Below are 14,995 nucleotides of genomic sequence, written 5' to 3'. Positions count from 1 at the left end.
TTACTGGGGAAACCATTTTGACCCAATTTGATGAGGGATACCATTTCAACTCAAACTTTCAGGGCCTCGTGAAAAGGCACCAACTTTTATTTGAGGGACGATTTTGGCCACCATTGGAATTTCCATTTAAATGTGTGAGGTGAGTGCCATGTCAGTTGAGTGGCTTTCATAAACAATTAAAAGGACGTCATCTTTCACATATAATAAAAAAACAATATCATTTCCAATTGAATTGAGGATAACCTAGAGTGATATGAAATGATATTATTCTCACTAAACAAAGTAAAACGATGTCGTTTTGAGCCAATTATTGGAGTTTCAAATGAGAGGGAGGGAAGGGAGCACTCGCTATGCAAATTAGGGTTTAGGTTTAGTGTCCTTCACAAAGTAAGACTGGAGGTGGGAAACTAGGGTACATTTGGTGAATTTGCACTAACTTTGTGAGAAATCCCAAAACCCAATTCGCGTATCCCCCTCTCTTTCTCACTCAATCTGATTTTAAGCCCTAACATTTGGCTTAGAAAATACGTCGTTTCAATTAGTTATGGAAGCAATATTTGATGACATGGCACTCGTCATTTGCTAAGTCAATGTTCGTTTTCCATTTAAGCAGTGGCTAAAATAGTCTCTCGGGTAAAAGTTAGTACATTTATGTGCTCTTGAAAGTTTGAGCCACATTTATCCCCGAGATGAAAGTTAGTGCATTCTTTGACACTTGAAAGTTAGAACTAAATTCGTCCATCAAGTGAAAGCCGGTGCCTATTTCCGTTGAAAAACCCTTCTAGTTAGTAGCCAATGATCACCTCTACATTTAGTTGGGATGAAATCGAACTGAATTGAAAAAATTAGCTAAAAAGGACCGTGCAAGTATATTCATTTGAACCATATAGGTCGGGCCTAACGTGTTATCGAAGTCAGAACCTAATCGAGTTGGGGGATTGGCTCAAGCCCAACCGGGCCTCCGGACGGGCTTTGGACGGATCAGATTCAATTCCCCAAAACATCATTTGCCATAGTTCCAAAAGTCCCTAGGGCTTCCTCCCACCTATCCGTTAAATCAAACTCCTAAATCCCATCCTGTGACGTGTGCTTTTTAAAATGGTTCATTGTTTGTGCTTAGGTTGTGCCAGTGGCAGATGACCAAAAGAAAACTGGTTTTCATGGCTCATCTTTCTTTCCAATTTCATTTTATAAATTTGAGAACGTGAAAGATGTAGTTGATGGATATGTTGTGACCCAATCCACCTATGCATGACAATTGCTCAGTGCGGAGACTCATACCATGAAGGTCCGTGCAAATGTTCGGAGGGCCAATCAAAGCCAGAAGAAAAGCAAACCTTTTGCTTCCAAGTGATAATGAAAGTTGCAAACTGTTAAAACATATATGGAATGAGAAAATCCTTGTAAATCAAACTGTCTGATGGTTGCAGTGAGTGACTATAAATCCCATGTGTCATCGGAAATGGGTGAGAGAAAGATCACCTCTGCTTGCACCGAGGCTCGCCGGAACCGCAGCAACTCCCTGAGCAACTTGCCTTCCACAATCCCGACGCGAAGCCGGATGATGATCGTTTGTAGGTTCTGCAAACTAGTAAGCAGAAACTTCATGAATTCCTGCTCTGGCTCAGTGCCATATATATTTCTCATCGATACGAGTTGTACTTGTTCCAGGCAATACGAGTGGTGATGGTCTTTCCAAAATTTGGCCATTGTCATTTGTTGATTCTTGGGATGATCCTGTGTCTTTAACCATCAAAGGGCAACTTTAATATAGAGATGCGTGGAGAGAGCTTAATTTGGTCATTTGATAAAAAATTGCACATACAATATTTTTTTTTGGCTGAAACAGAATACTATACCAAATACTATGCCGTTAGTCATTCCGAAAATGAATAAAGTAGCAAAAAAGTAACATGGTAATCACCGAAAATCAAATCGAATAAAATTAAATTTGCAATATATTCTAGGACTTGATAAAGTTTCACTTTACTGATACCTATTTATCTTTCTTTAAATGATAAAAAATTTCGCTAAATATAATACAACTTACTAAGTAAAATCTACTTAGTCTAAAGTGATAGATCGTTTGGTTCATTATGTTTGTTGCCAAGTAAAAAAATGTGAGGGAAAATCACCCCATTAAATAAATAAGATTTGTGATGATAGTTTCAAAAACAAAATTCTAAATTAGTTCGCTAAACACTTCGGTGATCATTCTCATTTTTCAATTGAGGAGAGCTTCTAATTAGGCACATAACAGTCAAAATCTGCTCTTTACTATTGAAATCTATGCATATGGAGAGGAACTTCAAATGAACGAGTGCATGAGGCGGTGTCTGTGGAACATCTCCTAGAGCCCAATACTGCACAACTAAGCCAAAATCAGGTGTTATTCATTGCAAAAGTAATAGTCAATAAAATCCTAACAAAGTTCAGAATATATGCGCTTAATATGTACCTTCAAAGAGTAATTTTCGATCTTGAGAATCTGAATATTGTGAACATCTCGGAAGAATTTATGCAAATGGCTCGAGTTCGAGTTGGAATTGCCAGGTCCATGTCTATTTTCACTATTATCATTGAACCGTACCGTGACCGACTTCAAAGGGTTCATAACACCAAAAGTGACCTTTAGAAAAGCTCCTCCAATGTCAAGCGATTCAAGGTTGCGAGCTGCTTCAATGTCAACTCGTGTAATCCCCTCTAGATCCTTCAAAGTCAAATGTTTTAGTCGGGGGCAGCGAAATATTAGAGCCTCAAGTCCATTGAGAGACAGCTCAACACGCTGAAGATACAGAGTGCTCAAGTTCTCGAATCCTTCAAACGAAGATGGGGTATTTGCCGAACAACCGTAGAGCTTCAAAAGAATCAAGTCCTGGCAATTGAAGAAGAATGTGGGAATGTGGTATTTCTGCCAGGTATGGATAGAGAGTGTGATCTGTTTGATGGAGACTTTGGATAGATGAAGAATCCAGTGATCAATGTCACGGAGAGTGTAAAATCCCACGTTAGAGAGCACGAACGTCTCTATTGGGCCACTATGAAGCATTAGCACCCTGTCAATTATCTTCACCAGGTTTTGCGAAGGTTCTCCATAAACATTGCTGCCGGTACATTGGTTATCAAACACGAGTCGTGGAATAGAGGACCACTTGTGCCTCCACTTTCTCGACAAAATGCAAGCGCGACGGGATTTCGCCTACTATGTGCCCGGTAACCGGCTGATCCTGTCAGACTCTCGCGTCATTCTCTTCTCCATCTGCAATGCTCGGAAATGAATTTCCGGCAATTGCGACCGGTAGAAATAGCTAAACTCAAGCGAACCTAGAGAAATTCTAGTTTTAAAATGGGAATTATATAAACTAATAAGGAAATCTAACCTAGTAAATCTATAATATCTAAATGGGTAAGACCTCAAAATCGAAACATATAACCTAATATCCTAACATAATTTCTAAGATAAAAAGATAAGGAAATAAATAAAAGGGATAATACCACGAAAAACCCTAAATTGATAACAAATTTATTCCAAACTAATTTTTTTATCACGAAAAACCCTAAACTGGTATATTTGTGACAAATTTACGCTATGTTAAATTGAATTAATATCACCAAAAATCATAAAACTGATATAACAAACGGATGGTAAATAGTGTCATCCAAATAAAAAAATTTAACGAAAACTAACGGAGGGTAAAATTATTACAAATGTACCAGTTTGGCTTTTTTGTGATAAAAAATTTAGTTTAGGATAAATTTGTCACGTATGTTAGGGGTGTGCAAAAGAACCGGACCCGCTGGGATCGCTGGAACCGCGAACCGGGCCGGAACCGGTGGTTCCCAAGGGAACTGTCCGGTTCCCGGTTCCAATTTTTGGAACCGCATGCTTTGGGCGGTTCCCGGTGTGGAACCGCCCACCCGCCCGCCTGACGGACCGGACATATAATATAATAATTTTTTTTATTTTTAATTAAAAAATCGACAAAAAAAAATTAAAAAAAAAAGAAAGAAAATTTGTTATCATGTCCAAGCTCTTGTGTAGTTGGGATACCTTGGTCATTTTTCCCAATAATTAATGGGTACCCACTTGATTTATGGATGATGTGATTAATATAATCGATCATAGTGTAGGAATTGTATGAAAAGTTATGTTCTTTTCCTTTTGTTCTATTGATCCGATGTTTGTCCATATATTTTTTATTTATTTATCTAGGAAAACTTGTTGAGAGCGGATCCATGGACCCGCCCAAGAACCGAACCAGGCCGGGTCCGGTTCTCGAGCGGTCCATGGAACCGACGGCGGTTCTCGGTTCCAATTTTGGAACCGGTCTCGTAGCGGCGGTCCATGGTTCCGGGTGGGAACCGCCCATCCGGACCATGCACACCCCTAACAGATGTACCAGTTTAAAGTTTTTTGTGATATTAACCCTGAATAAAATTGTTATATTTGAAAATGTACGCTCCGCAGTCGAATAGCGTGAGAAATCAATTTTTCTCTCTTTTGGCCATCAACTGGAATTCCCTAAAATGTGTGTTAACTTACTAAAGAATGATCAGTCGGGATTGCACGCGATGCATGTTCACACCCAAATCTCGATCCTTGAGTCAAGCGGGACTCATATGGAGCCGTGAGATCCAAAGGTCTAGATTTTGCGAGTGCACATGCACGGAGTCCGTAAGTTCGTCCGCTAGAAAACCCATCACTACTACTTTTTAACCTTCTTGCCAAAGGCCCGATACAAATGTTAGAGTCTGTATTTATTACCTTTGCATAAATATAGACACGGTGTCCATAAGTTCGTCCGCTAGAAAACCCATCACTGCTACTTTCTAACCTTCTTGCCCAAGGCGCGAGACGAATGTTAAGAGTCTATATTTATTACCTTTGCATAAATACCATGTAAGTTCGGTTCCAATTGGTGGAATTGTTGAAGTGACTGTACTGTTCTTGCTTAGCGATTTTAACTCACTTCTGCAATAAACTGCATTGTTGATCGCCAACACCCGGTTGAAGATGTTAGCTTACGAGGCAGGGTGAAGTGCATTTGCAAGAGGTGAACAGTGTGATCTTGGTAGAACACGAGGAGAGCAGAAGAGCAGTTTGGCTTTACAACACAGAAAAAGGAGGATCCAATCGAGTCTTTGACCCTCTCGACAGCTTTATCAGACTCCTCTTGCCTTTTTGAAACGCGTAAATGTGTGTGCGTTCAAACCCTTTTCTCACGGCTCCGTTGCCTCTTGAAACGTGTTGAGATCTGTAGCGTGAATGGAGAACTTTCGAAACAGTAGAGACGGTTTTCATTTTCGAGAGAAGGGGGAAAAAAAAGAGTGAAGGCATCACGATTGACGTTATCTCTAATAGAAATTTTCCTATCGTTTGCCTGCTTAGTCACCTCAATCTCAAGCGGCATTACAGGCTTCAATTAGATTATTGCATCCACGAGAGAAAGCAGTTAGCGTGGTACAACATGCCACCTAAAATACCACTTAAAACAAGGATTCTTATCTTGTATGCAAACCGTATAATGTTTCGTTTACACGGGCAATTTTGTATGAGTCGGGAGTAATTTGAAATTTATCTGATTATGCGAATAACATTGTCGATATCTTTTTCAATTCTGGAGCTTATCTCTTGCCATCGAGTTTCTTTAGAGTTATTTTCATCTAAATTAGGAATTTGATCATATTTTTGTCCATTCGAATTGACCTTTTAGGTAGTTTTGTAGTCTAACTGAAGATTTTTCGCATGTGTCGAGTGTAATTTGAAATTTATCTGATTATGCAAATAATATTGTCAATATCTTTTTCGACGCTAGAGCTTCTCTCTTGCCATCGAGTTTCTTTTAGAGTTACTTTCGTCTAAATTAGGAATTTGATCATATTTTTGTCCATTCGAATTGACCTTCTATAGGTAGTTTTGTAAACGGACTTAAGATTTTTCAAAATTTGACCGTAGCTGACCTGATATCAAATCTCGTTGAGATTCAATTTGAGGATACAATATGAGGGTTCTTATCTTGTATGCAATCTGTATAATGTTTCGTTTACACAGGCAAATTCGCATGTGTAGAGTGTAATTTGAAATTTATTTGATTATGCAAATGATATTGTCAATATCTTTTTCAATTCTGGAGCTTATCTCTTGCCATCGAGTTTCTTTAGAGTTTCTTTCGTCTAAATTAGGAATTTGATCATATTTTTGTCCATGCCAATTGACCTTATGAAAATTTGACTGTATCTGTCCCGATACCAAATCTCGTTGAGATTCAATTTGAGGATACAATTTGAGGGTTCTTATCTTGTATGCAATCTATACAATGTTTCGTTTACATGGCCAATTTCGCATGTTTCGAGTATAGTTTGAAATGTATCTGATTATGCGAATAATATTGTCAATATCCTTTTCAATTTCAAAGCTTATCTCTTGCCATCGAGTTTCTTTAAAGTTACTTTCGTCTAGATTTGCAATTTGATCATATTTTTGTCCATTCGAATTGACCTTTTACGTAGTTGTGTAGTCTGATTTAAGATTTTTAAAAATTTTACCGTATCTGACCTGATACCAAATCTCGTTGAGATTCAATTTGAGGATACAATATGAAGGTTCTTATCTTGTATGCAATCTATACATTGTTTCATTTACACAGGCAATTTTGCATGTGTAAAGTGTAATTTGAAATCTATCTGATTATGCGAATAATATTGTCAATATCTTTTTCAATTCTTGAGCTTTTCTCTTGCCATCGAGTTTCTTTAGACTTACTTTCATCTATATTAGGAATTTGATCATATTTTTGTCCATTCGAATTGACCTTTTAGGTAGTTTTGTAGTCTAACTTAAGATTTTTACAAATTTGACTATATCTGATCCGATACCAAATCTCGTTGAGATTCAATTTGAGGATACAATCTGATGGTTCTTGTCTTGTATGCAATCTATACAACGTTTTGTTTACACGGCCAATTTCGCATGTGTCGAGTGTAATTTGAAATTTATCTGATTATGCGAATAATATTGTCAATATCTTTTTTAATTCTAGAGCTTATCTCTTGCCATTGAGTTTCTTTAGAGTTACTTTCGTCTGGATTAGGATTTTGATCATATTTTTGTCCATTTGAATTGACCATTTAGGTAGTTTTGTAGTATGACTTAAGATATTTAAAAATTTGACCGTATATGACTTGATACCAAATCTCGTTGAGATTCAATTTGACGATACAATTTGAGGGTTCTTATCTTGTATGCAATTTATACAATGTTTTGTTTACATGGGCAATTTTGCATGTGTCAAGTGTAATTCGAAATTTATCTTATTATACGAATAATATTGCCAATATCTTTTTCAATTCCAAAGCTTATCTCTTGCCATCAAGTTTCTTTAGAGTTACTTTCGTCTAGATTAGGAATTTGATCATATTTTTGTCCATTCGAATTGACCTTTACGTAATTTTGTAGTCTGACTTGAGATTTTTAAAAATTTAACCGTATCAAACCCGATACCCAATTTCGTTTAGATTCAATTTTAGGATACAATTTGAGGGTTCTTATCTTGTATGCAATCTATACAATGTTTCGTTTACACGAGCAATTTCGCACGTGTCAAGTGAAATTTGAAATTTATTTGATTATGCGAATAATATTGTCAATATCTTTTTCAATTCTGAAGCTTATCTCTTGTCATCGAGTTTTTTTGGAGTTACTTTCGTCTAAATTAGGAATTCGATCATATTTTTGTCCATTCCAATTGACTTTTTAGGTAGTTTTGTAGTCTGACCGAAGATTTTTGAAAATTTGACCGCATCTAACCTGATATCACATCCCGTTGAGATTCAATAAGTATTAGGTGCTAATATGAGTTGAGATTTTAGACGACAAGTATCATGAACAGTCCATTTCAATAAGTACTTGCAAATCCCATGTGCATTGACTTGGGGCGGGTTAGGGAAACGAATTAAGCCCGGGATCAAGCCCCCATTGATGCCGGATGAGGTTCGGCCTTTAACTTCCTTGCTACGGGTTCTTCACAAAAAGAGGCACTAACTTTCATATCGGGGGTCTATAGTTATTAGTTACCCCAGTTTGTATGCGACGCGTGAAAAGGGATCGGCTTTTGCTAGGGAGATAATTTTGACCCGAACTTTCATCGGAGATACAATTTCGACTCAATCTTTCAAGGGCTTATTGAAAAGGCAAAAACTTTGATTTGAGGGACAATTTTGACCATCATTGGAATTTCCATCGATATGTGTGGACGTGCCATATGAGGTGACAAATGGATATTTATATGACAAGGGGAGTGCCATGTCAATTGAGTGGCTTACATAAACAATCAAAAGGACGTCGTCTTTCGCATATGATAGAAACAACATCATTGAGGATAACCCAAAGTCGTATGAATGATATTATTCCCACTAAACAAAGGAAAACAATGCGGCTTTGAGCCAATGAAAGGAGTTTCATGTGGGAGGGTGGGAGCGCGCGCTATGCGAATTAAGATTTAGGGTTAGTGTTCTTCACAAAATAAGGTTGAAAGTGGGAAACTGGGGATACATTTGGTGATGTGCGTTAACTTTGTGAAAAATCCCAAACCCCAATTCGCGTATCCCCTTCTCTTACTCAATCTGATTTTAAGCCGTAACATTCGACTCATGAAAGATGTCGTTTCGATTGGTTATAGTAGCAACATGTGATGACATGGCACTCGTCATTTGCCAAGTCTAAGCAGTGGCTAAAATTATCTCTCGGGTAAAAGTTAGTACTTTTTTATGTGCTCCCTAAAGTTTGAGTCATATTTCTCCACAAGGTGAAAGTTGGTCCATTTGGTGACACTCGAAAGTTAGAACTAGATTCGTCCATCAAGTGAATGGTGTTTTTATTTTTTTTTTGAAAAACCCCCTCTAGTTAGTAGCAAATGATCACCTCTAGATTAGGTCAGACGAAAAGAAATTGAATTGGACAAAATTAGCTAAAAAGACTATGCAACTATATCCTTTGAACTACATAGATTGAGTCGTTTGATTAAAAAAAAATTGGAATAAGTACACTAGAAGTCCTAAAACTTACGCGAAAACTCAATCGAATCCTAGAACTTCCAAAAAATGCAATCAAGTCCTAAAAAGTTGTTACGAAAATGTAACCAAGTCCTAAAACTTTCAAGAAATGCAATCAATAGAAGGACTTGATTGGACCAATTTGATAAACTTTAGAACTTGTTTGCACTTTTAAAAATTTTAAAACTCATTACACTTTGTGACAATTTTTAGGGCTTAATTGCACTTTTTGAAAGTTTTAAAACTCAATCGTACTTTCGTGATAAGTTTTAGGTCTTAAAATGCACTTATCGTAAAAAAAAAAAAATGACTATATAGAGTACGACTAACGTGTTACCAAAGTCCGAACCTGGTTGAGCTGGGCGGATCGGCTCGAGCTCGCCCGGGCCTCCGACGGGCATTAGGCGGATCAAACTCGATTCCCCAAAGCATCAATCGACATGGATCCGAAAGCCAAAACCCGAATCCTAATGTATGTCCCCGACCCCGAGGGCCTCCTCTCACCTATCCGTTGGATCAGGCTCCTGAATCCCAACCTATGACGTGGCGGAAATCAGACGGTCCGCCCACATAAAACTTAGAGTGCACCAGCCACCACACGATCGCTATTGTTTTCAATTATTTTAGACTTCAATGACCGGTTGGTGCAGCCTCTTGCTTCCTCTTTCCTTCTTCACGGCACGACGCGATTCATCGTCAATCTCGCGAAGGAACTTCCGATCGCCGCCGCGAGCACACGGCGAAGTTTCCGGTCGAATCGCTAATTTATCTCGTCAATCCGAAACCCCAGGCCGCCGGAGGTAGCCTCGCCGGTCGCGTTTTACGAACGTCGATCGTCGCTACTCATGGTAATTGACCCGATCGAGTAGGCTTTCTTTCCTTCTTCCTGTTTGTCGGATTCGCCGGCCCCCTGGTCCTGCGATGGCGAGCGCCGACGACGAGGACGCCGCCTCCGATGCCGCCGTCCTCAGCGACGTGGAGGAGGACGATCCGGTGTCGGTCGCCGCCGTCGAGGAGCCGTCGCCGGACGACGTGTCGGTGGAGCGGCTCCGCGGGGTGCTGGCCGAGCTTGATCGCGAGAGGCACGCGCGGGGGGAGGCGGAGAAGTCGAAGTCCGAGCTGCAGGGCCAGTTCAATCGGCTGAAGGCGCTCGCGCACGAGGCGATTAAGAAGCGAGACGAGTGGGGGAGGCAGAGGGACGACGCCCTGCGCGAGAAGGAAGAGGTCTCGAGATCCAAGGAGGCGGCCGATGCGGAGCTGGCCGAGGCCAATCGGGTGAAGGATGAGGTTTTGAGTCAGAAGGACGACGTGACGAAGCAATTGGATGAAGCGCTCAAAGTGAAGGATGGTCTGCGGTCGGAGATCGAGAGTTCTGCGCATATGCTCGTGACGGGCATCGAGAAGATATCGGGGAAAGTCAGCAACTTCAACAATTTCGCCGCCGGAGGATTGCCGAGGTCGCACAAGTACTCGGGATTGCCTGCGGTGGCGTATGGAGTGATTAAGAGGACTAATGAGATAGTTGAAGAGCTCCTCAGACAGATTGATACCACTACGAAATCCAGAAATGAAGCGAGAGAACAGATGGAGCAGAGGAACTATGAGATTGCCATTGAGGTTTCGCAGCTTGAAGCGGCAATTAGTAGCTTGAGGGAAGAGGTTGCCAAGAAAAGTAATGCCGTGGATAGTTTGCAGAGAGCATTGAACGAGAAGGATGAGAAGGTTGCGGGCTCCGAAAGGGAGATGTCAGAGAAAGTAAGTTCGCTGGAAAAGGAGAATTCAGAGTTAAGAGATTTAGTAGTTGAATTCGATGATAAGTTGAAGAGCTTGGAATCGAGGATTGAGGCGCAGAGGCCTTTGCTGATCGAACAATTGGATCAGGTTTCGAAGATTCATCAGAGAACTTGTAATGCGATCAGGATTGTAGATGCCGGTAATTCTGAACAATCCGACTTGGCAGAGTCTTTATTTTTACCACAAGATACCGATGTGGAAGAAAGCGTACATGCCTCGCTGGCGGGAATGAAATCCGTTCATGACTTAATGGGGATTGTTATTTCGAAGACGAAGGATTTGGTAGAGGAGAACAATCGCAAAGTGAAGGGTCTGAATGAAACGGTTGATAGATTGGTGAAGGAGAAAGAGCAGATTGGGTCACTGCTCAGAAGCGCTTTGTCAAAGAGGATGTCATTAGACTCATCTTCTAGAACCAGCGACTTGTTTCAGGCTGCAGAAAATGGTTTGAGAAAGGCAGGGATAGATTTCAAATTTAGCAAACACGCGGAGGATAAAAAAGTTGTAGGCCTTGGTGGTCATGAGGTGGATGAGATGGAGACAGAGGAGGATGAAATATACAATTTGGTTAGAATCTATTCATCTTATACACAAATTATTTTTTATGATGGTATTGTATTTCCTTTTGATTTGACTGAAAGTTTTTCGCGATGGACTATACAGGCTGGTGCTTTGGAAAATATTGTTAAGGAGTCCCAGCTAGAGATAGTGGAACTTCGACATTCTGTGGAGGAACTAAGGTACATTCATTTACCGTACCTCATTGTGGTGCAGGCAGTGCATTCTTACCTAGAGTACTTAATTTGATTATGAGTTTTACTGGTTCTCGTGCATGTTAGTTCAGTCCTTGAGTTTGGGGTCTCTATGCTATTGTTGTTCTTCCTATTCGTTTAGCTTTCTAGGTAGGTCAGATACACAAGGGAGGGGGTGATAGAATTGCAGGAGAGGTACTTTTTTGACACAAGGTACTAATCAGGTACTATTCTGTTCTGTGTATTGCTTCGCTGGATGAAGGGCAGAGTCGAGTTTACTTAAAGAGCATGTTGAGGCACAGGCAAAGGAGCTCAATCTTAGAAAGCATCAGATTGAGGAACTTGAAGAGAAGGAGAGATTGGCAAATGAAAGTGTGAGTTATTTATTTTTACTTCGAGGCACTACTTATGTATTCTGTCCTTTGGGATCATATATTATTACTGAACTTCTCATTCTTATCTTACGCAATGTTATAAGTAAAATGGTACTTTCTTGATTGATAACTGTATTTTTTTTTTCCATAGATTGAAGGGCTTATGATGGATATTGCTACCGCTGAAGAAGAAATTGCTAGATGGAAAGTTGCAGCAGAGCAAGAAGCTGATGCTGGAAAATCTGTTGAGAAGGAGCTTACTGTAGAGGTTTGCTTTCTACGTTGATCACCCTTTTCTTGTGAATTCGAGTGGTCAGTGTTTATAATAGGTATATTATGTGCTTTTTCATATGAACATGGTTAAATGTTTCCAGCGGGAAGACTGGAGTATACGTACAGCACAGTAGCCAAGTCAATATAGTATCCTAGCTATAATTAGTGGTGCTAGGGTCTTAAAATCAAGGTCTATGGGTTGATGAAACTAAATAATGGTCTTGCATGTAATCAAGATTGATGGCCTGAGATTAGTATTTTCATGGATTAAATTTCAGAGAGGTGGATGCTGAATTTCTTGACGCCAGGAACTCCTTATGTTATAGCAAAGCCACCCACTGGTATAGATGGACAGTAGTGCATAAATCTGCCAAATTGTGCCACTGATGTGGGTCTTTCGTATTTGACGTTAGGTTCTACAGTTAAAGTATTATATCTTGCCCATGGGTATTATGACTAAGTACCGTAAGTTTGCAGCATGAAGGCTTTCATTGAGAAAATTTAGTCAACATTTTCTCGCTCCTAAATTATATTTAAGCATTCCAAATTTCCATATTTGATAAGTCTCCATCATTCTCCGTTGTTCTCAAGATGGCCGCGTTATACTCAGCATGTGTTTCTCACTATTAAGTCGTGAGCACAAGCAGTACATCTTTGTAGCGAGAATTTTTGTCACAATCGCATCGTTTGAATGTGTTCTGCAGTTGAGTGTTGTGGTTTTGAAACTTTCGAAGTATGACTTAAAGTCCAAGGGTTAAGGTGTAGAGGAAGTACCGTGGATCATCGGGAAAGTTGTATAGTATACTTAGCTTGCTAACATGCTAAACTTAAATCAAGAGCACCGAATTTCCTCGGAATTTCTTAGGGCAAGTAACAACTCCTTCACATGGGCTGCTACTGTATGAGTTAATCAACCATGGACGGAGCTCTATTTCAGAGTATTGAGCACGGTGGATGTTTCTTGCATTTTTTTCATGTAGTTTAGGTCCCAGGATCTTCTGTAAACAAAAGAAGCATTAGTGCTTCTTGGCTTATGGCAGTGTTGTGAGAGATGATGGTTATTTGTGAAAGTTAACTTTTAAGGGAAAGACCGGATAGATGAGGGGTGTGATTGTGATTGATGGAAAAAAGATAAATTCGTGGATGAGACACTCAAGTCAATACAGGTAGGGCAGGGGAATGGTAGTCAGAGATCTCTGCTTACTTATGCCAATTGAAGTTAATTCTATCAAATACTCCTGAACCTTAGAAATGTTGGTAGAACTTTCTACTCTGTGATTACCAGAAAACCTGCATTGAAGGTGATGGGCTGGATATAGCAAGGGCCAATCGCAAATTGTTTGCTATCCTTTTTGGCTGAACTCCAACAAATCACTTATACGTCTTGAAGACAGGCCAACTAAGTGAATTTACGTCTTTTTGCTCTCTATCATTTCAAGTTCAAGATCCTGAGGGGACTTTCTAAGTCCGCTGAATATAGTAGCTCTAACTGATTCGGGAACTGTGGGAAAAATTTAGCCTCCAAAATGTTTGATGAAGATGCAACTAGGTTTCTGTTACTTCCTGTTATTTTCTAGTTAAATTTCTTGTTCGCTGTTTTAACAGGCTGAGTTTATATGCCTGCAGTTGTTTGCTCTCAAGCAAGAACTTGAAGAGGCAAAGCAGGCCATGTTGGAATTGGAGAAAAAGCTAAAATTCAAAGAAGAGACGGCGGCGGCGGCCATGGCAGCGAGAGATGCAGCTGAGAAATCACTGAGGTTGGCGGATCTGAGGGCGTCAAGACTAAGAGATAGAGTAGAGGAATTAACCCGTCAGCTTGAAGAGTCCGACCTGCAGGGAGAAGCAAGGAGGAACCGCAGGGGACCAAGATATGTATGTTGGCCTTGGCAGTGGCTTGGGTTCGACTTAGTGGGTGTTCAAAGATTTGAGACACTGGAGCAAAACTCTAATGAGATGGAGCTTTCGGAACCCTTTTTATAGTACTCTGAAAACTACAGTTATGGTGATTTAAAGTAACGAAACGTTCACGAAGCAGTGGTTTCAAGTGACAAATTTTTTAGCGACACTGACGCCAGCTCAGCGCTCCCCGTAAGGATCAGTTCTTCCAATCGAAATCAGCTAAGACAGACGACGAAATGAAACCCGTGGCCGCTGTGGTTTGCTGTCAAATGTAACGACATTTTCCATCTTTTGCTTACTTGTAAATTCTAATACAGATTAGAGGACCGTTTGTTTTCCCTCATCTGGACTTGGGACATGGAAAATTGGATTTACTATAATCGGTGATGGTTTGCGCAGGCAACGGGACCGGAAGATGCTTTTCATTTCGACCGGATGAGTTTACCTTTCCTTCGAAGCTTAATTGCATAAGACGCTACAGGGGAAGACCAGGGTAACCTCAGAACACTCATTTACATAAAGCTCTAGTTGGACCTTGACAACTCCTCGTATGGTTCAAGTAGACATTGGAACATAAATGTTGATGAGCCAGCAAAATTCAAAAGTGAAAGATTGAATGAATACACATAAGCCCTATCTTCGGATCATCTTATAGTTTTCAAATCTTATCAAGATGAGTGTCTCGATACTTAAAAGTCTCAGTATTAGTTTAGTTTCCTGATTCATAAGATCCATTTGAAGTGGCAAGTGTGAGAGCGTACTTATTTCATCAAGTGCAAACGCATCACCTTATCCAAGATTTATTCCTATCCTTCGAATGACAGAGAGAATGTGAAGATTTTCTTGGGAAAA

At 40.0% G+C, this 14,995-nt stretch overlaps 2 protein-coding genes across 3 annotated transcripts; one reads left to right on the top strand and one right to left on the bottom strand.

The window, feature by feature from the left end:
• Nucleotides 1-1,437: 1,437 nt before the first annotated feature.
• LOC115692345 (F-box/FBD/LRR-repeat protein At1g13570-like) lies at nucleotides 1,438-4,988 on the bottom strand. The gene is made up of 4 exons (XM_056308545.1): nucleotides 4,971-4,988; nucleotides 2,459-3,199; nucleotides 2,202-2,363; nucleotides 1,438-1,737 (listed from the first exon to the last, which is right to left on the bottom strand). The coding sequence occupies exons 1-4, from the start codon at nucleotides 4,986-4,988 to the stop codon at nucleotides 1,438-1,440; spliced, it is 1,221 nt and encodes a 406-aa protein (XP_056164520.1).
• A 4,711-nt stretch (nucleotides 4,989-9,699) lies between these two features.
• On the top strand, nucleotides 9,700-14,790 carry LOC115692325 (uncharacterized protein At3g49055). 2 transcript variants are annotated; one of them, XR_008817033.1, is made up of 6 exons: nucleotides 9,700-11,412; nucleotides 11,509-11,585; nucleotides 11,860-11,971; nucleotides 12,123-12,239; nucleotides 13,871-14,414; nucleotides 14,543-14,790. XR_008817033.1 is itself a non-coding variant. In XM_030619138.2 (5 exons), the coding sequence occupies exons 1-5, from the start codon at nucleotides 9,973-9,975 to the stop codon at nucleotides 14,222-14,224; spliced, it is 2,100 nt and encodes a 699-aa protein (XP_030474998.2). In that variant the 5' UTR covers nucleotides 9,700-9,972; the 3' UTR covers nucleotides 14,225-14,541. The 2 variants fall into 2 exon arrangements, 1 of the variants encoding a protein (XP_030474998.2); XM_030619138.2 differs by lacking the exon at nucleotides 14,543-14,790 and having other exon boundaries at nucleotides 13,871-14,541.
• Nucleotides 14,791-14,995: the final 205 nt, after the last annotated feature.

This window comes from Syzygium oleosum, unplaced genomic scaffold (genome assembly GCF_021117445.2).
Source record: "Syzygium oleosum isolate NSW1041296 unplaced genomic scaffold, Sole_v2.1 Sole_v2.01, whole genome shotgun sequence".
Lineage (NCBI taxonomy): Eukaryota > Viridiplantae > Streptophyta > Magnoliopsida > Myrtales > Myrtaceae > Syzygium > Syzygium oleosum.
Note: the sequence above shows the minus strand (reverse complement) of the source record. Positions and strands in the feature narration are given on the sequence as shown.

Excerpts from the sequence above, each read along its gene's own strand:
- LOC115692345 (XM_056308545.1), bottom strand. Across the intron at positions 2,364-2,458 it reads TCGAAAATTACTCTTTGAAG|TATTGGGCTCTAGGAGATGT; the intron begins GTACATATTAAG and ends TTAGTTGTGCAG. Across the intron at positions 1,738-2,201 it reads ATGAGAATGATCACCGAAGT|GATCATCCCAAGAATCAACA; the intron begins GTTTAGCGAACT and ends TTAAAGACACAG.
- LOC115692325 (XM_030619138.2), top strand. The coding sequence starts at position 9,973 with ATGGCGAGCGCCGACGACGAGGACGCCGCCTCCGATGCCGCCGTCCTC. Across the intron at positions 11,972-12,122 it reads AGAGATTGGCAAATGAAAGT|ATTGAAGGGCTTATGATGGA; the intron begins GTGAGTTATTTA and ends TTTTTTCCATAG. Across the intron at positions 12,240-13,870 it reads AGAAGGAGCTTACTGTAGAG|TTGTTTGCTCTCAAGCAAGA; the intron begins GTTTGCTTTCTA and ends ATATGCCTGCAG.